At 37.6% G+C, this 22,316-nt stretch overlaps 1 protein-coding gene across 2 annotated transcripts; it reads left to right on the top strand.

Moving 5' to 3' along the window:
• Positions 1-349: 349 nt before the first annotated feature.
• Positions 350-6,125, top strand: LOC18589726 (linoleate 13S-lipoxygenase 2-1, chloroplastic-like). Of its 2 annotated transcripts, none has more exons than XM_088809593.1 (9): positions 350-747; positions 930-1,198; positions 2,363-2,600; positions 3,318-3,638; positions 3,870-3,955; positions 4,280-4,390; positions 4,488-4,789; positions 4,869-5,135; positions 5,216-6,125. In XM_088809593.1, the coding sequence occupies exons 1-9, from the start codon at positions 405-407 to the stop codon at positions 5,982-5,984; spliced, it is 2,706 nt and encodes a 901-aa protein (XP_088665719.1). In that variant the 5' UTR covers positions 350-404; the 3' UTR covers positions 5,985-6,125. The 2 variants fall into 2 exon arrangements, with proteins under 2 accessions (XP_088665719.1, XP_017983404.2); XM_018127915.2 differs by having other exon boundaries at positions 353-747; positions 5,225-6,125.
• The last annotated feature ends 16,191 nt before the right edge of the window (positions 6,126-22,316 follow it).

Below are 22,316 nucleotides of genomic sequence, written 5' to 3'. Positions count from 1 at the left end.
ACATATAAAACAGGTGTGCCAGTGTACATATCAAAATAATTCATACAATGATTTGTCATTTATATAATCACATGCCAAATTTTTATTGGTTGATAAATATACCATCAGTGTTAAATTTCAAAATACATAAATTAATAAATAAAAATTAAAATATCATATAATTAAACATCTCTTGATACAAATATCACATTGCATATTTTTCTAAAGTAAAAGACCCAATGTGAAATCTTCCTTTTAAAAAGAAAGAAACATTTCCATCTCTGGGATTTAATCTGTCAGATTTAATTACCATACTGGCAATAAAATAAAATCAAATCACGCTTCTCTTTGTCTTTCTCTCCTCCACTTGTATAAAACGAACAGCTCAGAATCCAGAGCTTGCATATCTCCTCAAGCCCAAAACAATGTTAAAATCACAAGTTCACCAGCGTCACTACTCCATCAAAACTTTATTCCCACTTCGCAACCTATTTCTCCACGGAAGTGACCGGGCTCTGCTTCCCCTTTACTCTTGGCCGTCGTTCAACAAAACAAGCAGAGCTGTTCGAGTTACCGCTGCCTTGAGGAAAGTAAAAGCGGTTGCAACAGCTACAGAGAAATGTCTTCGTGTAAAGGCCATTGTCAATGTCACAGAAAGTGTAGGTGACATAGTCACTCACCTAAGGCTAGACCGAGGGCTAGATGATATACAAGATTTGCTTGGTAAATCAATTCTATTGGAGCTTGTTAGCAAGGAGCTGGACCCTAGTAAGTATTTGCTATGGCTTTATATTTTGGCATGGTTAACGTACGGTTGTGGATTTTATTCAGCTTTGGGTAGATGAAAAGAATTTTCTAAAAAGTGTTAAGAGTAGAGAAAAATAAAAGCAAATGAATAATAATCTTGTATATGGGGTGAGGGAATTGATTTATTGCTTTAATCTGTGTAGCCACGGGATTAGAAAGGAAGACGATCAAAGCATTCGCGCACCGGATGGCTAACAAGGGTGAGGATGTGAAGTACGAAGCAGAGTTTGAAGTTCCGATGGAGTTTGGGGAGCTTGGAGCAGTTTTTGTGGAGAATGAGCACCACAGAGAGATGTATGTGGATGATATAGTCATTGATGGCTTTCCCAGTGGCCCCGTCAAGGTGAACTGTGCTTCCTGGGTTCACTCTAAATTTGAGCATCTTCAAAAGAGAGTCTTCTTCACCAACAAGGTCTGGATTTTAGCTCCTTCAAACCATTCGCACATTATCATTTAACACCTTAACTTTTAAATGCATTTGATGAAAATTTTCGTTGAAATGCTTAAACATAAATTTAATATATATATTAAGTTAAATAAATTTTCTTTCGCCTTTGTAATTATACTTTTCATTAATATTAGCTACATTATAAGTTTGTTTCAACAAACACCATCACTCTTAAATGATTTGAATCAGAGATTTTCACATTAAAAAATGTCAAATTCTAATTGTCAAAGTATTTTATTTTGAAAGTTGCTCACTGATGATTTGCTAAAAGAAAGTAATTTTAAAAAATAACATGTCAAATTATGAATGTAAATAATATTATCTGGCCTAACAATTTGTAAGATCTAGGAAACAGCAGATGAGATAATTTGTGATGATTTTTGTGGAAGGGAAGCGAGGATTAATCCTGGTACTGCTCGTTTGTCGTTGCTTTGTGATGGTGTACATATGCGTCTTTTTCTTCGGTCCTAGGTGGTCCAACGTTTGGTACCACAATGGACTAAGGCCTGTGACTTGTCATTCTCACGAGCTAAGGTTTCATTTCAGTGATAATTTATATTTATTTTATTAAAAATTTTAAAAAATTCTAAGTTATTTAAAATTATTCAAATAAATATTTATTTTTTTATTATTTTCAATCAAATTCTTATATTTTCATTTTAAATCAAACAAACCTTATAACTAATAATTAACTAATTATTATTAAGTCAAATGTCACTTATAATTTTATGCTCATATAGTGTTGATGTGGATAGTAAAAAATGTTACATGATTATATTATCATGTCACATTATCATCTATTATAGTATGTCAACAATATCACGTGGCATACAATGATAAATGATATTTTAACTAAATTGAATATTAGTTATAAAAACTTATTTAGCTCAAAAATATATATAAGAGTTTATTTAGTTTAAAATAAAAGTATAAAAATTTGATTGAATGTAATAAAAGAATAAAGATTTATTTAAATTTTTTAAAATAATTTAGAGACTTTTTAAATATTATACCAAAAATAAAAGATCGGGTAATAGAAATAAAAAATAAAAGAAGGAAACAACAATCTCAAATGTTGTTAAGAATTTGTAAAATCCATAAGTAATGTTTTGTATTTGGGAGAAGCAGTCGTATTTGCCATCAGAGACTCCAAATGGACTGAAGAGGCTAAGAGAGGAAGAACTTGCGAGTTTGCGAGGGAATGGCATGGGAGAGCGCCAACGCTACGAAAGGATATATGATTATGACGTTTACAATGATCTTGGAGAGCCTGATAAAGATCTCGGCCTCAAAAGACCTGTACTGGGTGGTAAACACTTTCCCTACCCTAGACGCTGCAGAACTGGAAGGCCTCCATGTGAAACAGGTATCCTACATGCCAAATGCTACACCTACAACTAAAAGTTGGCCTTTTTAATTTTTCCGTTTTCTTTTACCCTAATGATTTCAAGAGCTTCTTTATACATACATACATATATACACACACACACACATACATATCAAAAAATTTTATTTATTTTAAAAAAATAAAAAAAATAAAAACAAAAGGCATAAAAAATCATTTAAAAAAGACAAAGAAAAGAAACAAGAATAAAAGATTTAATCCGAACATTTTCCATAAAATATACAATTCATCAAGTGACCTTTTTTAATGAAGTTATGGAACTTTCTTTAATTTTCGTCATAAAATTTAATGAAGTTATTTAAACTTTCTAAATTTAGCAAGGCAGATGTATTTGCTTCTTATAGTCAAATTTGGAATGGATACTTCCTTCTTCTTTTTTTTTCGTTTCAAGCAAAAAAAAAAAAAAAGGATTAAAGATGGTTTTGAATACTCCCAGTCCCGGGCAAAAGCAAGGTGCTGGTAAAGATTTAAGCGCTTGGTTATAGATTCTTTGGGGATCTGTTTCCGTGCTTAGTAGCTTAGTCTTGTGTACTCGGGCGCCTCTAATGATAAGTTAATAAAATGATTATTCCTTTCAAAATTCTTTTTACATTCAGCTATAAGCTATCATCAAATTCCGACCAGTTGAACTTTATTACTGTTTTGGTTGCAATGCAATAACCTCTGGTGTTGCTGCAGATCCATTGTCGGAGAAAAGAACCGGCCACTTCTACGTACCTAGAGATGAATGCTTCTCAGAGATAAAGCAGCTAACATTTTCGGCAAAGACTGTATACTCATTGATGCATTGCCTGATACCAACTGTTGAGAACACAATTGTCGACCCCGATATGGGATTTCCGCACATCAATGCTGTGGACTCACTTTTCAGCGAAGGAATTAACTTGCCTCCCCTCCAGAAACAAGGAATTTGGAACACTGTCCTGCCTAGACTTTTCAAGGCTATCAGTGAGGGAAGTGAGGATGTGCTACGGTTCGAGGCCCCTGACACAATGGCTAGTGAGCATTCTCAATCTTTTAATGATAAACACACATAAAGGCATATATATGTACAGGGTAGTTCTACTAAGCCTAGAGGATATGATTTAAATTTAGGCTTATTGCACTTGAGCATTTGGCTCCATGGTACTGGTCAAAGAGCTGAGTTCGAATTCTCTCTTTTTTAAAAATTATACTTATTAAAAAATTGGAAGGCACATGTACTTATATATGTTGATTTTGTGTTTGCAGGGGACAAGTTCTTCTGGTTTAGGGATGAGGAGTTTGCTCGGCAAACACTTGCTGGTCTAAATCCATATAGCATTCGGCTAGTTACGGTATGATATGCAAACATTATACTATATACCAACACACTTCCTGATACCAACATTACGCTTGAAACCACTGATCTAACAGGCTCAAGGGCCCATAATAGACAAACATTTAGCAGGCTATCCGAGACAAACTCATCTAAAGACCATAATATTGTTCAAAGCATATCTTGCAAAAGAATATCACCTAACATTTGCTTTATAAAGCATCTGATTAAAACAGGACTTAGATAAAAAAAAAAATTAAAAGGGAGGGAAGGGGTTTAGCTTGGCTAGCACAAGCAATATTCTTTTCCTTCCAAGCTTTAAAATTGTATAAACTTCTTGCAGGAATGGCCATTGAAGAGCAAACTGGATCCTAAGATCTATGGTCCGGCAGAGTCCGCAATCACCACAGAAATGATTGAGCAAGAGATCGTCGGAGTGATGACGGTAGAGCAGGTGCCATAAAAGACTTAGTTGAAGATTAGACAACTAAAAGCACCAGCATATCTCATCAATTAATTTGTATATCAATTTGGAATTTGGTTTTGTGCAGGCTATAAAACAAAAAAAGTTATTCATCCTAGATTACCATGACTTATATTTACCATATGTCAAGAAAGTCAGAGAGCTTAAAGGCACGACATTGTATGGATCAAGAACTCTATTTTTCTTAAACTCTAATGACACATTGAGGCCACTAGCCATTGAGTTGGTACGGCCACCATCGGACGGAAAGCCACAGTGGAAACAAGTTTATGCACCTTCTTGGGATTCGACAGCCTGTTGGCTCTGGCGGCTCGCTAAAGCTCATGTCCTTGCTCATGATGCAGGCTATCATCAACTAGTCAGTCATTGGTACGTAGGTGCATTTCTTTTCTTTGAATGGGGGCTCTTTATGTGGCACTAAATTGAAACCCCTTTGATCTGTTTTCAGGTTAAGAACTCATTGTGTCACCGAAACTTATATTATTGCAACCAATCGGCGACTCAGCGTGATGCACCCAATCTATAGGCTGTTACATCCTCATTTCCGATACACTATAGAGATTAATGCGCTAGCTCGAGAATCACTGATCAATGCTGATGGGATAATTGAAAACTCATTCACCCCTGGCAAGTACTCCATGGAGCTTTGTGCTATAGCCTATGACTTAGAGTGGCGATTTGATCATCAGGCTCTACCTGCAGATTTAGTTAGCAGGTAATCTAGCTGCAAATTTGGGTACTCAAATGCCTATAAGCTCTTCCCTAATCTTGATATATCTCTTTTTATAACTTCATTGATGCTAGAGGGATGGCTGAGGAGGATCCGAATGCACCTCACGGTCTAAGACTAACAATCAACGACTATCCTTTCGCCAATGATGGTCTACTTATATGGGATGCCCTCAAACAATGGGTTTCTGCTTATGTGAATCATTACTATCCAAATGCAAGTCTTGTGGAGTCAGATGAAGAGCTTCAAGAATGGTGGACAGAAATTCGTACAGTTGGTCATGCTGACAAAAAGGATGAACCATGGTGGCCTACTCTCAGAACCCCACAAGACCTGATTGATATCATCACTACTATAATTTGGGTAACCTCAGGTCACCATGCAGCAGTGAACTTTGGACAATATGCGTATGCAGGCTATTTTCCTAATAAGCCTACCATTGCTAGAACCCAAATGCCCACTGAGGACCCCTCCGACGAAGAATGGAATCTTTTTCAGAAAAATCCAGAAGCTGTGCTTCTGCAATGCTTCCCTTCTCGAATGCAAGCTACTAAAGTGATGGCTGTTTTGGATGTGCTATCGAATCATTCACCGGATGAGGAGTACTTAGGAGAGAAAATGGAGCCATCGTGGGGTGAAGATCCAATTATAAAGGCAGCATTTGAAAAACTTAATGGGAAATTGAAGGAGATTGAAGGGATCATTGATGAAAGGAATGCAAACGGCAGTTGGAAAAACAGAAGTGGAGCTGGGATTGTACCATATGAGCTTTTGAAGCCATTTTCTGAGCCTGGTGTTACAGGAAAAGGAGTTCCGTACAGCATCTCAATATGAAGTATAAGATGCTCATTGAACTTCTCTTAAGAGACCATAAAATAAATAAGAGATGTAATGAAATTCCCGAATGTATCTGCCATAACTGCCCATTAACATTTTCATCTCAGTTATTTGGACACTTTTTTTATTTTTGGAAAATTGTGATTTTACTTTTCCAAAATAAGCAGCAGGAAAGATATGCTACTAGCTAGCACAACAAAGCTGGCTTTGCCTGCAATGAAACAAGGCAAACTATCCAGCAAACTACAAAGTAGTTTGAACGAGTGTAAGGACTAATATTTCCTTCTTTAATCACCAATTCTGACATGGCACTTCATTAATTAATATGGCAGCCAACTTAGACAAGCTATCTAATATTCTTGCTTGAACATCAGCTAGCTGAAATAAAAATAAACAAAACAATCTCTATAAGAAATATGGTTCTAGTGCTTGTTCAGTGTGGAGCTGATTGTTGAAAGTTACAGATCTTAGTGCCTTATTTCAGCTTCTGTGCTCATTTATATGGTTAAGGTACTGCTTAGTATTTGCTCATTTTGTTTTTCCAAAGTTTGTATCTAGCTCTGGCTAGTATTAAGTAGTGCTCTTGATGTTGGCCCTTCCGACAACTCTCTCTAACCTACAAGCTCTATTAAAAGTTTGCTCTCAAATTTAGTGACGTTGCAAGTTAACGTGAAAATAAAAATTAACACTCGACAGAGCATTTAAGGTTAATAATCAAGTTTCAAACGTAGAAACTTAAACTCAAAATTTAAAACAAAACAATATATTATTCAATAATTAAAAAAATTAAAATTATCTAACAACTAAGCCTAAAGATACTATTTATAATAGCTTAATCTTACTTGACTTAAACTTAGAGTGCAAGTAAAGTAAATTCAAATAAAAAAATATTTTATCTTAGACGTTCTTAGAGTACCAGAAAAGTAAATTCTTAAATCTATGCTTACTTGTTGTCCAAGTAAATTAAATTAAAACGAGAAATTCTATCATACCTATAATTCTTAATAGGACTCCTAACTAAATAAGAAAAATACTAAACTTACTTGTCATCTGCTAGCAAAATCTACGTCAATCCCCTCCACTTGAAAAAAACTCGACCTCGAGTTAACTTGTACAACTGAATATAAAGGTTCATTTGATGAATGAAATGAGTAAATATCCGTTACATTAAATTTTTCGAAAATTCCCATTATGTCTAGCAAATCCACAACATATGCATTGTCATTGATCTTCTTCAAAATATAGTATGGTTCATACTTCTTAGGCTATAACTTACTATAAGTCCCCACTAGAAACCTTTCTTTTCATAGAAATATCATCACCTAATCTCCTACTTCAAAAATCTACTTTCTACAATGTTGGTCTACAACTTTTTTATACTTGGCGTTAGCTTGCTCTAATTTCTATTTTACCTCAGCTTGAACATCTTGAAACTAATTAGCCATATTATATTTTCTGAAACTACACTTAATCCAGGAATTTTAGGTAGCTTGATCACATCAAGAGCATGTTGTGGCGACTTTATGTATGCAATAGAAATTGGAGATTTTCCTATGGTACTATGAACAGCACGATTATAAGCAAACATTGCTTGTGCTAATGCAAAGTCCCACTACTTCGGTCTATCACCACAAATATTGCGAATTAGATTGCCAAAGGGTTTTGTTCACTAATTCAATTTGACCATCAGTTTGTGGATGAGTTGTACTGTTGTAATTCAAGGATGAATCAAACATCTTCCAGAAAGTCCTTAAAAAATGGCTAAGAAACTTGCTATCCCAATCTGAAGTGATGGTTTTAAGCACACCATGCAGACAGACAACCTCTTTGAAAAATAATTTGACTATTTCGCTTGCATTTGAAGTCTTCTTGCCAGATATAAAGTACGCCATTTTAGAAAATCTATCAAGCATGTCATCAAGTCTAGGAATTGAAAACTTGTATCCAACAGTAATCTTGTTGATGGCTCAGCTATCTACACACATCCTCCAACTTCTATCTTTTGTTGGGGTTAGTAAGGCCGGAACTGCACATAGACTCATGCTCTCTTATATATGTCCTTTGTATCGTAATTCCTCCACTTTCTCCTTGAGAATCTTACTTTCTTTTGGGCTCATCCTATAATAAGGCAAATTTAGTAAACAAGCATTAGGAATCAAATCAAAATGGTACTGAATATCCCTCATAGGTGGTAAACAGTTAGGTAAATCTTCTAGCATCACCTCACTAAATTTTTTAGTAACAGTTTGACTGCTCCTAGATGCACTACTATTTTTTTATTCTCTTCAATTGACAACACCTACTTCATAATCAGAGCATACATTTCTTTTGACTCTTTGAAAATAGCCTCTATCTCATTACTTGAATGAGTAAGGATAAAGAAAGTTTGCCTTTCCAATTTAGAAGCTTTAGTTTTGACAATTCATTTCATTGGCACTAAAGTAAACTTTATGCCATCTTTCTCTAATTTGTAGGTGTTTTCTCTCCCATCATGTTGCGCTACAACATCAAATTACCAGGGTTTACCAAATAACAAGTGACAAGCATCCATATCCACAATATCAAAATATACCTCATCCCTGTATTTGCCAATGAAAAAAGGTATCCAACCAATAGGGTATGGATTGGAGAGTTTTTTAGACTTTCCACAACATCCGTTCCGATAATATTCTCACAACTTCCCTATCAATAATCACATCAAATAAATAGTTACTGATAGTGCACCTAGTTCAAAATAACTAATTCCGCTAAGTGTTATCCTCTTGTTTTAGAGACAACATCATTCTTCTTACCACATAATTCTGGTCATTGTTATAATCTTCATACTCGTCATCATCCCCATTTAGACCATAGAAAATCTCATCATCCTCTTCTTCTCGTTCCACTACATAGACTACTTTTCTGAGAGGATAGTCACTGGATCTATGACCAGGTTGATTGCATTTAAAATACTTTCCTAGGATTCGTTTAGCATAGGGATTTACAACTTTCTGCCATTCCTTCGCATTTGTCACCTTTTACTTTCCAACCGTCTTCTCTTCCATGTACTGGTCATTACATGCAGAATTATCATGAATTGATTTATTCTTGTCATTAGATGCTTTATAATTATCCTTGTTCCAACTCTCGCAAGAATAATCAAGTTTGTTCTTTTCCTACAACATCAATTAAACCTTTAAAGCAATATTTCATGCTTTAGATAAATTTCGCAATATCTATACCCCCATCTTGTCTCTGATAACGTATTTCAACCCCTCTAGATACTTGACAACGCATTGTCCTTCAATCTCCCTTAAGTCATTTCTCTCAACTAACCTCATAAATTCTACAATATACTTATGTATAGTTTGCTGACCTTGATGGCATCTCTAGTACTTCTAGAACAAATTCTGCTCATAATTAAAAAAAAAAGAAAATCTTTCTGTAACAGTTGCTTCATCTTATACCAAGTTCTAATTGGTGTTTTCCCTGCACATTTCCTTCTGAACTATAACCTTTCCCACCATGCAGAAGCTGGACCTTTCAATTTGCAAGTGAGAAGTCTCACCCTTTTTCTTTCTAGAATCTCCATTTATTCAAAAAATCTATCTATTTCTACAATCAAATCTAGAAATTCTTCAACATTTAAACTCCCATTAAAGCAAGGAATATTCACCTTTAATCTGAAATCTCTGGTATCTCAATCACCATAATTATTCCTTCCATATCCAGTGTATTTCACAAGTTCTACCAAATAATCAATTTCTTTATTTGAATCTTCCATGTAGACTTGTTCAATAGATTTGTTGTTTAGTACATGGCCTTTCGTCATTTCAATTTCTATTGGCATTTACACCTAAAGCATCAAATCGATATGCAATTTCTTCAAAGCATCGTTCTAAACGTTAGAATCTGAAATCCATTTGTTACTCCAAAGCTTTCAACACCACCCCTTAATCTTACATTGTAGATCACAAGGTCTCAATTCAATAATCTTCGCTATGAGAACCGCCACCAACCATGACTATGTCACCTGCCATAGATTAAGTGAGTTTTTTTTTTCTCGCTCTGATACCAATCGACTTAGTAAGCTAGCATGAAAACAAAAGCTAGCACTCGACAGAGTTTTTAAAATTGATAATTAAGTTTTAAACGTCGAAACTTAAACTCAAAATTTGAAAGAAAACATAATGTTATTCAATAATTCAAAAAATTAAAATTGTCTAACAACTAAGTCTAAGGGTGCTATTTATAATAGTATAATCTTACTTGACCTAAACTTAGAGTGCAAGTAAAATAAATTCAAATAAGGAAGTATTTTACCTTAGACTTCCTTAGTGTAAAAGAGAAGTAAATTCCTAAACTTATCTTCCAAGTACATTAAAATAAGAAAAGAAATTCTATTATACCTATAATTCTTAATAAAACTTCCAACTAAATAAGAAACGTACAAAAATTGCTTGTCATCTACTAACATAATCTACGTCATTAAATTAGTTTGAGTGGATCTATTTTGATGACTAAAGAAAAAAAACGTCATTGAAACACAACCAAAAGCCTTAATTTCACATGCCCATTGTCCGCAAGGTTAGCCTTGACTTGTCCATGCATTTTCTGTAGGGGAATTTTTTTTTTTTTTAGCCCTTGAAAATAATATGTTTTTGTAAATAACCCTTGGGATAATTTTAACTGTTTTTAGCCACCCAAATAGATTTTGGGATAAAAATGCCTTTAATGAGCCATCTTCTTTAGCGAGCACTCTCAAACAGGCAAAAAATGGGAAAGAATAAATAAATATGCAAAGAATTTTACGAACATCTAATTTTGTGCAAAACATTCTTTTTTTTTTCCAAAGGTTATGCAAAAAGAAATAATATTGCATGAGATGGTTTTTTAGAGATTTGGGTCATGGCATTCAAATAAGAGGAGAAAAGTGATATTAAACCGAACGAGGAACCATTCATGATGAATGGAAAGCTTGGCTAATGATGTGAAACCAGAAATCCTTGATACGGTGGTGAATTGAAAGGAGAAAGATGTGAATCCAAAGCAGAAAATGGTCATGCTATAGCAGACCATATGTGAGATTGCTGTGGCAAGACAAGGTTTAGAGTTCGTGAAACATCATGTTGGGAATGTGTGACACGGTTGTGACACGTCAACGTTCAGAGTTGGTAAGACGCCATGGAGGGAATCTGTGACACGTTAGTGTAAAGAGTTGGTGACACGCCATGGTGGGAATCTGTGAGACGCCAGCTTTCAGAGTTGGTGAGACGCCATGGAGGGAATCTGTGACACGTCAGAGTTCAGAGTTGGTGACATGACATGGAGGGAATCTGTGACACTCTAGCGTTCAAAGTTGGTGAGACGCCATGGAGGGAATTTATGACATGCCAGAGTTCAGAGTTGGTGACATGGCATGGAGGGAATCTGTGACACGTCAGCATTCAAAGTTGGTGAGACAACATGGAGGAAATCTATGACACGCTAGAGTTTAGAGTTGGTGACACGACATGGAGGGAATCTGTGACACGCCAGCTTTCAGAGTTGGTGTGACGCCATGGAGGGAATCTGTGACAAGCTAGAGTTCAGAGTTGGTGACACGGCATTGAGGGAATCTGTGACACGTTAGCGTTCAGAGTTGGTGAGACAGCATGGAAGGAATTTATGACATGTTAGAGTTCAGAGTTGGTGACATGCCATGGAGAGAAGTTGTGACAAGCTAGAGTTCAGAGTTAGTGGCACGCCATGTTTAAAGTGTGTAACACAGCATTGCTTGTTAAGTTGACACGCCATGGTTTAGAGTGTGTGACACGGCATTGCTTGGTTTAGAGTGTGTGACACGGCATTTCTTGAACGGCTGACACGTCATGGTTTGAAATAGAGAGAGGAAAAAAACAAATGGGTAGTTATTGTGGTAATCGTTTGAACTTCCACTCCCTTAGTGAAACGAATAAGAATATTATAAGGGCATTTTTCATTTTAAACAGTTATTTTTCAGAATTCCTAACGTCTGTGTGATTCATTTCTCATTCCCGTCGGTACCGGAGTGTTCGAGAAGGCTTTTGCAAGCGTAACGACAGCACAGCACCAGCAACAATGTCGGCTATGAGTGAAGAGGTCAGTAAGTCTCAAATTAAAACATTCTTATGTTCTTTAATTTTTTACTTTTTTGCTGGGTTTGTTTGATATGTTCGTATTTTTTGTTTTATTTTGCAAATATGTACATTGTATTTTCTTACTGGTTTGATGGTTTTTTGGGTTAAGTCGTAGTGATATTAGGGATTTTTTGGTGTTTACTGTGTCACGGCATTGTTAGCTTGTGACAACATTTGACTCCATATGCTTGGCGTGTGACAACATTTGACTCGATATGCATGGCGTTTGACAACATTTGACTTGATATGCATGGCGTGTCACAACATTTGACTTGATATTCATGACATGTTACAACATTTTACTTGATATGCATGGCGTATCACAACATTTTACTTGATATGCATGGCGTGTCACAACATTTGACTTGATATGCATGGCGTGTTACAAAATTTTACTTGTTATACATGGCGTGTCACAACATTTTACTTGTTATGCATTGCATGTCACAACATTGTACTTGATATGCATGGTGTGTCACAATATTTTACTTGTTATGCATGGCGTGTCACAACAGTTTGTTTGCGATGCATGGCGTGTCACAACATTTTGCTTGTTATGCATGGCGTTTCACAACATTTATTCCTTATTTATGTCTTCAGTATACCTTGTTGCACATTACAGCTTAACTCATTGGTGCATGTGTGCCATATTTTACAGATCTAGTGTGGACAGTATAAGGATCTTGACAGTTTGTTGATCGTGCCGAGGGAGAAGTGGGGGTTCAACGTCACAATTAACACCCACTATAAGTGGTCGCAACTGCATTACATCACAAAGACTCTCCAACAGAAGGGGGAGTATGATGCAGTGAAGAGTATGTGCTTCAGAAGGATCTTGGACGTCTATACACAAGGGTACTTTTGCATCGGTCTCCTGCACAGCATCATGATTCGTCGGATCACTGAGAGCCAGTCAATGGACCACGAGCTATGGTTTGCCATTGGCAAGAGCAAGGAGCGGCTATCAAAGCAGGAGTTCTGCCTCATCACCTGGCTAAAGTTTGGTCCAATGCTCGATGTGTTCAGACGACCGTACTAAGTTGTTGCAGACGAAATTCATGCTAGATACTGGAATGGGCAAGAGAGCGTTAAGCTGCAGGCTTTGCTTGATACGTTCCGCGGGGGCAACTTCCAACGACCAGGAGACACGACCAAGATGGCACTCGTCTTGATAGCCAATAACATTTTATTTGGTCAAGACTACCATAGACAGGTGACGCCTTGGTTGCTATCATTGGTGGAGGACATCGACGCTTGGAATGTCTTCCCATGGGGGTACTATGTTTGGAAGCTGACCTTGGACTACCTTTTGAAGGGGTTCAAAGTGTTTGACTCAAGCGTAACAAAGGAAACTAGGTTACACTACAACATTTACAGATTCGCATGGGTGATACAGGTACTATCACGTAACATTTTTCAGTTTCTTTTTTGCTTTAATAATTTATGGATGCACTCGTTTATGATATATGGTCTGATAATGGTTACATTTGACTTGCAGTTATGGGCAATAGAGGCAATTCCAGCCTTACAAAAAATAGTTACCCCATCTGGTCGGAAGGACAACGTCTACCCACGAATGTGCAAATGGGATTGCAATCAAAAGCCAAAAGACTTCTACACGGTAATTCAGAAGTTAGAGTCATCTGAGCATGTGAGTGAACAGCTACTAATTTTTACTTTATATTTGTATAATAATTTTTTCTATTCGATAATCACAACATTTTATTTGTTTATTTGCAGTTGTGGGCACTGGAGACGTTGGAACCCACCACGGATGAGGCCAGCCGGAAGTATTTTATGGACCTTGATGTCCCGTTATCGAAGAGCCATGAGTATGTGCCAATAGGGCACATAGAGGATCGGTCGGATTGGGGCTTAGATGCAAGGTAAAAAAGGAGAAGCTTGAAAGAAAAAAGAGCCTCTGGTGGCATGAAGCAGACGCACACCACCACTAATTTAGTTGATGAGCTGTCGAGCCCTTAGTTGATGGATAAAGGGGATGACCATGGTCAAGGCAGTGAACAGCCGATAAGGACAGTTCTAATGGTTTTGTGTTCTCCAATTCCATATGTGATTATTGAATAACATATCTATGTTTGCAGTTGGACCATGCGCCGACAGCTCCAAAACCACCCACCTCTCCTCCTCAGATGCACAGTGGAAACGACCCGTCGGTAAGATGGGTTCTAACGGTTTGTGTTCTACATTTCCACATATGTTTATCGAGTAACACAATAATTTCTGTTATTGCAGTTTACAAAAGCGACGATAAGTCTTCAAGCACCGATGGGTCCGACTCCATCGTAAACTGCTAACGAGCCGCCGGTAAGGACATTAAAGTTGTAACGGTTAATATTCAACAATTCCATATATGATTATTGAATAACACAATTATATATGTTATTGCAGTTGACTCAGTCGATAAGAGTCAATGACGGAGCAGTCACAACCCGTCAGCTCCAACGAATCATGCGTAAGCATGAAAAAGAGATGTTGGAGCTGAAGACTTCAATTCAGTCATTGACTCTAGCAATGTAGACTCTTGAGGATCATATCGTTGCTCGGATTCTTGAAGGCCTTAAATCACAAGTACGTTATTCTATCTTTGCTTGTATTTTGGTGGTTTACGTTTAGCAACTGTTTAGACTGTTTTTTCTTACTGGTTTGATGGTTTTTGGTGTTAAGTGGTAGTGGTTTAACTGGTTTTTGGTAATTAGCAGGTTAGGACATTTGTTTTATAGTTAGTTATTGGCGTGTCAACGTTAGCTTGTGACAACATTTTACTTGTTATGCATGGCGTGTCAGAACAATTTACTTGTTATGCATGGCGTGTCACAACATTTCACTTGTTATAGATGGCGTGTCAGAATATTTTGCTTGTGTTGCATGGCGTGTCACAACGTTTAACTTGTTATGCATGGCGTGTCAAAACATTTTGCTTGTTATCCATGGCGTGTCAGAACATTTTGCTTGTTATGCATGGCATGTCACAACATTTTACTTGTTATGGTTTGTGGTATTTTATGAGCTAACTAACAATTTTTCCCATTTTGTAGGGTGGTCTTTTATCTCACGTTGCTGGTCTGGAACACGATGATGCTGATAATGGGCAGCATCATGAACTTGGTGTTCACATTCAAAATGACGTTCTTGGTGCTGACGGAGAGCACGTAACTCATGTTGATGACATCGTCGATGAAGCTGTGGCAGGGGATGTCACCCTTCAATCAGATGATGCTGAAGGAAAGCATGCTCATTTGCCCGAGTCCATTATCGATGCATCTGCTGGAGGGAAGGGGGACCCTAACTCAATCATAGCTGAATGAGAGCATCTTCCTCTGACCGATGCATTCGTCGAGGTAGTAGCAGGAGCTATGGTGCTTTATCAGAGCACTCCTGATGCAGTTGAGACACGGTCCTCTTCACCAAAGTCATCTGCTATCCATCATGGTGCAACAGAAATTTCAGACCAAATTGAGCAGGCACGGTTGAAACTGGCAAGCAAATACATGGCAAGCCTGTACGTCGACCCCTTAGTGACCTGTCGAGATCTGAAGGATACAATCGTAGAAGCCTACTAAGATTTCAAGAAAGACAAGTCCGCGAGGTAAGCTCATAAATAACATTACAAATATTATTTTTTAATCAAACATTAATCCACCAAGACTTATGAAATTCATTTTGTTATCTATGCAGGCGTGACGTCGACATCTTAGGGGATCAAGGGGCTGACGTTTTTATAATCTTAGAAGATCCCGATGAGGAAATGACAAGTGAATATATCGACGCATGCCTCAGTGTACTTGACAAGCGGATGACAGGGCCGAAGTTGAAGCTGTACGCTACCCGTGCATGCATGGTTGACACGACATTCTTCGTATGTTTATTTGAAAATTGTTCAATTCTATAAATACTAAGCTTTTGATTGCATGAGGTGTAAGCTAATGTTTACATGTTTCACAGGACGCCATCCGTATGCTACACACGAAATTTCCAACAGAAGATGCCCGGGGCACAATGCAAATTTCATATGAGTTGCGGGGGTTCATGGAGGGTGAAAGGCTGATATACGGTAAAAAATGAGAAGATGTGGATTTCATCCTTGCACCTTGCAACGTTGTAGGGCATTGGGTGGTTGCAAAGATCGACTTAGTGAGGTGGACGATCAAGGTGATGGACTCTACAAGAACTTCGGATGCTAAGGATAACGGAGTTCGTGTGGCTCAGATGACACCCTTGATGACAATGATGCCAATCATCTGCCACCAAGCCGGTTATTTCAACAAAGCACGTTGAAAGAGACGGGATTTGACGCCGATGCCATTGGATATTCATTTGCCAAAAGCTAAAGTGCATCGGCAAAATGATAGTGTCAGCTGCAGTATGTTCATGATAGGGTACATGGATGCTATTTTGCAATCGACACAGATCAGAGTTAAACAGAATATGATTGCAAAAATGCACCGGCAATACACTCTAGAAATTTTTGCCAACAGTTGTGAGAGCGAACCTTGAACATATTGACCCTTATCTGTACTTTTTTTTTGTATACAGAATTATTTTTATATAATTAATTTTATACACAAAATTTTTGTATACATAATTTATTTTATACAATTCATTGTATACAGAATTAATTCTTTTTGTATACACAATATATTTTATACATAATTTTTTTTCCTATACACAATTAATTTTATACGAAGAATTTTTTTTCTTTTGTATACACAATATATTTAATTTGATACACAGTCGCAAGAAGTCAGCGTGTGACGCCATAAATTTGCTACCAGTCAGCGTGTCTCCGCATACATCTGCTTGCACTTAGCGTGTCACCCCATAAATCTGTAAGAAGTCAACGTGTCATGTTGTAAATCCACTAACACTCAGCGTGTCAGCCCATAAATCCGCTTCCACTCAGCATGTGAGAACAATTGGGCCTTGTCATGTCACACCAGAAATCTGCAGATACTCAGTGTGTGACGCCATAAATCTACTTCCACTCAGCGTGTCATAACAATTGGGTCGTCGCGTGTGACCTGACGATACTACACCAAGTCAGCCGTGTCACACCATTAGTCTGAATTAACTCAGCGTGTCACACTATAAGTCTGCTTGCACTCAGCGTGTCACCACAATTGGCCCTTGCCGTGTCACCCGCCAAGACTACAACAGGTCAGCATGTCACATCATAAGTCTGCATTCACTTAGCATGTCACCACAAGACTTGCAAGCAGAATGCTCTTAGTCGACTAACCGATATTGGCGAAATTTAATTACTCATGAAATAGAAAGGAATTTCATTGTAACAACATGAACGGTTAAATCAAATGAAATAGAAAGGAATTAAATCAAATCATTAATTGTTTAATACAAGTGGTAATAAAATGTGACAAATGGGGTAACAGTATAGGGACTTTATCTCTTAAATTGTAGTCAAATTGGTTTTGCTTTACGGATTTGTCCGCTCGGTCATTCTATGATCCACCTTTAGTTACGAAATTTATTGCCAAACATTTTAGGTAGCTAAGCTTGTCAAAGATCCTGTCTGACGGAGATTGTAATCAGAAACATTCTTACAAGCAATGTAAGAATGTACTTTAACACTATCTTGATCAGACAGAGGCCTTGACAGGCTTATTTGCTTGAAATGTTTGGCAGCAAAGTCTGTAACTAAAAGTGGCTCATAAAATGACCGAGCAGACAAATCCGTAAAGCAAAACCAGTTCAACTACAATTTTAAGACACATTTAGTTAGGCAGACAAGCTGTCTTCATCCATGACACACCCCACATTTTCATACATTATCCTTCGTATTGGACAATTGTTGCGTGTGTGACCGATTTATCTGTAACTTGAACATGCTTTGGGTCGACACACTCATGGAAGAGCCGATTGACTTGGAGATGGTGTTGGATTTGTGGATGGAACTACAAATAGGGATGGGTAGTTCTCTCTGTTATGCCTGTACCTCTTGCATTGTGAACATCTCTGTGCTCGACTGCCTTCACTAGCTGATGGAATCCTTCTTCTCCTAGGTCTTCCCACTTGGCCTTGCCAAGGTGACGGCAAGACAATAATTTATTTCACATGAAAAGGGATGTCCCACTCACTAGGATGCCCTACCGGCCTAATGGATCTTGAATAACGCTCCACTAAAATGATTGTCTTGTAGTAGTCAGCGCAGAATTCAATGGCTTCACGATTGCATTTACTGAAAAAAACAATAAACTCAATCTTCAAGCACAATGTAAATACTATGTCAATTATGGTTCAAATAAGAAATAAAGATATTCTGATCTTATTGCTGCAATGGCATGCTTACATGGCAGTAAATCTGTTTGGAACTCACAACATGAACACGTCTTCCTAGACAGGTTTACAAGTCGGTCCATCTTCCCGTCTTTAACTTCAAACTTCACTCAATTGATAGGCTTAACTACAAAGCGATGTGCATCATTGAACCGTTTACTCAATTGCCTGGCAACCCAAGGGCTGAGGGGCTTGGTCACCTTGACGGCCTCCTCGTACCGGTCATGGAACCAACGCTGGAACATGTCTTTGATGAACTCGATCAAAACAGTGATCGACATTTGTCTTGCATGCTTCAAGCATAAGTTAACACATTCCGCAATGTTGGATGTCATCATTTGGTATCGCCTTGCCGGTGAACATGCACGTGCCCATTTCTCAGGCCCTATTCTCATAAGGTCAGTGTGGGCTCCAAGGTGAATCTACTGTAACTGGTTCATATGTCTATTGAAATTGGCCACCTTATAGCAATCTCGAGCAAGGGTGAAAAGCATACAAACATAGTCGCGCTTGAACTTGTTTTTAAAGTTTTTTTTCAAGTGGTAACCACATCAACCATGGTGCACTTCTGGGTATGCATTTTGGATTACTTTCTTAATGATGAGATGCTGATTAGAAATGAACATAGTGTTTTCATGACAACCAACCACATCACGCAGCTTGCTAAGAAACCATGTCCACGAGTCTTCATCCTCAACATGGTCGATGCCAAACCCAACTGGATATACGCACTCGTTCGCATCTTTGCATACAGTGACAAAGAGAACACCGTTGAACCTGCCTTTTAGATGTGTCGCATCAATTGCAACTGTAGGACGCATTACATCGCTAAACCCCCGAATACAAGCCCCGTATGACCAGAAACAATATTTGAATCTTTCTTCCTCATCAGTAGCCATTACAGTCACTGTGCCAGGAATTTCTTGTTCCAACATATAAAAATACGAGGGTAGTAGTTGAAATGACTCCTCTAGTGGACTGAAAACAAGCCTCTCTGCATACTCCTTCGCTTGCCAAACCTTACCATACAAGCATTCCAATCCCCACTGAACCCTCATCTCACAAATTATGTCTTTAGGTCTCAATGCTACTCCATTAGCCCGAAGCTTGTGTGACATAAGTTCACCAATCATTTTCGCACTTGTAGTTGGAAACCACCTTTGCAAATCATCAACGGTACAGGTGTGTACTTTGTGGAATGTCCGAACTTGCCAATATTCTCCTCTATCAGGTAACTTCATTGCACGCACACTAAACTTGCATGCCTTGTCCTTGCAACCAACCTCATAACGAGCTTTACATGACCTTTTTACTCTTATCGCAAACTTCTCTATTATAACCAACATGTTCAAAGCTTGTTTCAACTCGGCCTTGGACGAAAACATTCTTCCTTTGTATAAGCGATCTTCGGCACATGTCGACTCCTCAATGGTAATTGTTTGGAAGGAGAACCTTTCTACACCTGCAATTACCCACGTACGAGATATCCCTGCATTTCCCTTTTCTTGATCACTGTCATCACATTGAACATCTCTTATATCAACACCTCTAACAGATTCCGTTTCGCCTTCAACATTATTGTAAATTGGAATGTCACTATCATAAAGGCAATCATCGTCTGAACTGTCATCTTGCCATTGTTCAAGCCCATCATCTGAAGTGTCATCAAATCTATCTTCACCGGCAACGAACAAATCCTCATTTCCCTCATCAAATGCAGTCTTATCCTCCAGTGTCGCAGTGTCACCCTCTAACCTCACATTGTTATCCTCAAGTGTCGTATTCTCATTTGACAATGGCATTACGCACTCTACAATTTCACCCGATCGTTGCATTTTTTTTAGAGAAGCGAGAAATTGGTTTGATGCACATCTTAATCAGAATTGTGCAGCCAACTGTTCTGTGAATGTCGTCTGTCTACCGCGCTGCAAAAACTCTTGTCTTGTGCATACCTCAATTGCCATTGTTGTGGGTTCTAGATCGAATGTTGTGGTATATGTGAAGCATTGTAAATCTCATTTTGATTGAGTTGATTACCATGTTGTCCAACTTCTTCATGTGACATAACATTTGTTTGGCATCCCTTAATGTTGACATACACAACCGGAACATTCCTCTGTTCTAGCAGAATTAATGCAGCATCTTCATCATCCTTGATAATTGGCCGTGATAGCTCTCCAGGTGTACTGATTAATGCATGTAACTCAATCTCGTCAATTTCTGAGTTTACCCCAACAACATCTTCAACCAGCTTCATCAAGCCCTCATACGACAAATCACTCTTAACCTTCCGCATTCGTGACTCACCACCCTTATAAATGCCATCCACCCACTGACCATCGTGTCTTATCACAAGTCGCACAATTGGAACCCCACTGAAATTTTGAAAAAAAATATATATTGTCAATCATTTTACACAATACATGCCCTGATCAAAAATTTATCAGTCATGTTGTTACACGCCATGCATATAACGTAAAATGTTATAACACGCCATGCATATCAAGTCAAATGTTGTGACACGCTATGCATCACTGTCGTACCATGCCAATCATTGTAATTACTAACTTGTTACACCAATAGTCTGACACGTCAATCACTGTAATTACCGACTCGTTACACCAACAACCGTGACACGCTAAAAACCCAAAAAACCATTTTATCCACAACACGCCAAGAACAGCCGTGACACGCTAATAACCCAAAAAACTAGTTAACCCACTACATGCCAGGAACAGCCGTGACGCTAAAATAATGTTAACACATGTTATAAATGCATGGCATGTAACAACTCTGGGCAATGTTTCTAATCCATCTTCTAATTTGCACCAAATGTTTCAGAAATTTAAATGTGTTGCAAAAATAAACCCAATAACAGGTACCTTGATGTCATCTCTGCTATAGGGTCTGTTAATCTACGACAATGTGGCCAAATGCCGAGAGATAGACCACAGCTCGATGACGATGGTGCTCAATAGAGAGTTGACAGAGCTCATACAGTTCAGAGATCTGAGAGAGTTGACGACAATGGTGCTCAACAGAGACTTGCCAGAGTTGAGACAATTCAGAGAGTTGAGAGAGAAAGATGACCGAGCTCAAACAGCTGAGCGCATTTATTTTTATTTTTTTCTATTTTCTCTTTAGCGGGAGGCAGATAGCTCAAACAACTAAGCATTTATTTGAAACGATATTTTTAAGGGCATTTTGGTCTTCTCATGCTTATTTTTGGCTAGAAACAGATAACTTTATATATGGAGTTATTTTTGAAATCGCCTTATCAAGAGGTCATTTTCTCACAATTTCCCTTTTCTGCAATATGCTTTATGCTTTCTAGAAGGCTTCACTCACTTCTTCACCCAAAGGGTAACTTTCCTCATTATTCTTGTCCCCGCGCATAGAAAGCTTGAAAATTCTTCCAAGACTTGACAATTGTTAGTCTACGCAATAGCACATTTTCTGACGAGGACAAGTTAATTGTCTTTCAGATTTTATCGAAGACCATAAGAAAGGGATGGAGGCATTCAAAGTAAGGAAAGAGAGAAGGAGAATAAGGGAGAAAGCTGTCATCAATTTTTAAACCAACAAAATTTCTAAAACTCCATCAAAAGTGAGACGATTTAAAAAAAATCAATACAAAGGCTTTCTTTCATTATTTATTATTAAATAAAAATAAAATTTTAAAATATAATAATAATAATAATATAAAAACTAAAATAAAAAAAATCTAAATCATTACATAAAATTAATAGTTGTTGAACTTTGTTTTTTGTTCTAAACATTTTTATAATAAAAAAAGCTGATAATTTTCAAGAAATTGAAAATCATATATTTGACAAAAAAATTATAGTTTCAAAAATAAAAACTTACAACACTCACAGGG

This window comes from Theobroma cacao, chromosome 9 (assembly GCF_053813885.1).
Source record: "Theobroma cacao isolate CCN51 chromosome 9, ASM5381388v1, whole genome shotgun sequence".
Classification (NCBI taxonomy): Eukaryota; Viridiplantae; Streptophyta; class Magnoliopsida; order Malvales; family Malvaceae; genus Theobroma; species Theobroma cacao.
Note: the sequence above shows the minus strand (reverse complement) of the source record. Positions and strands in the feature narration are given on the sequence as shown.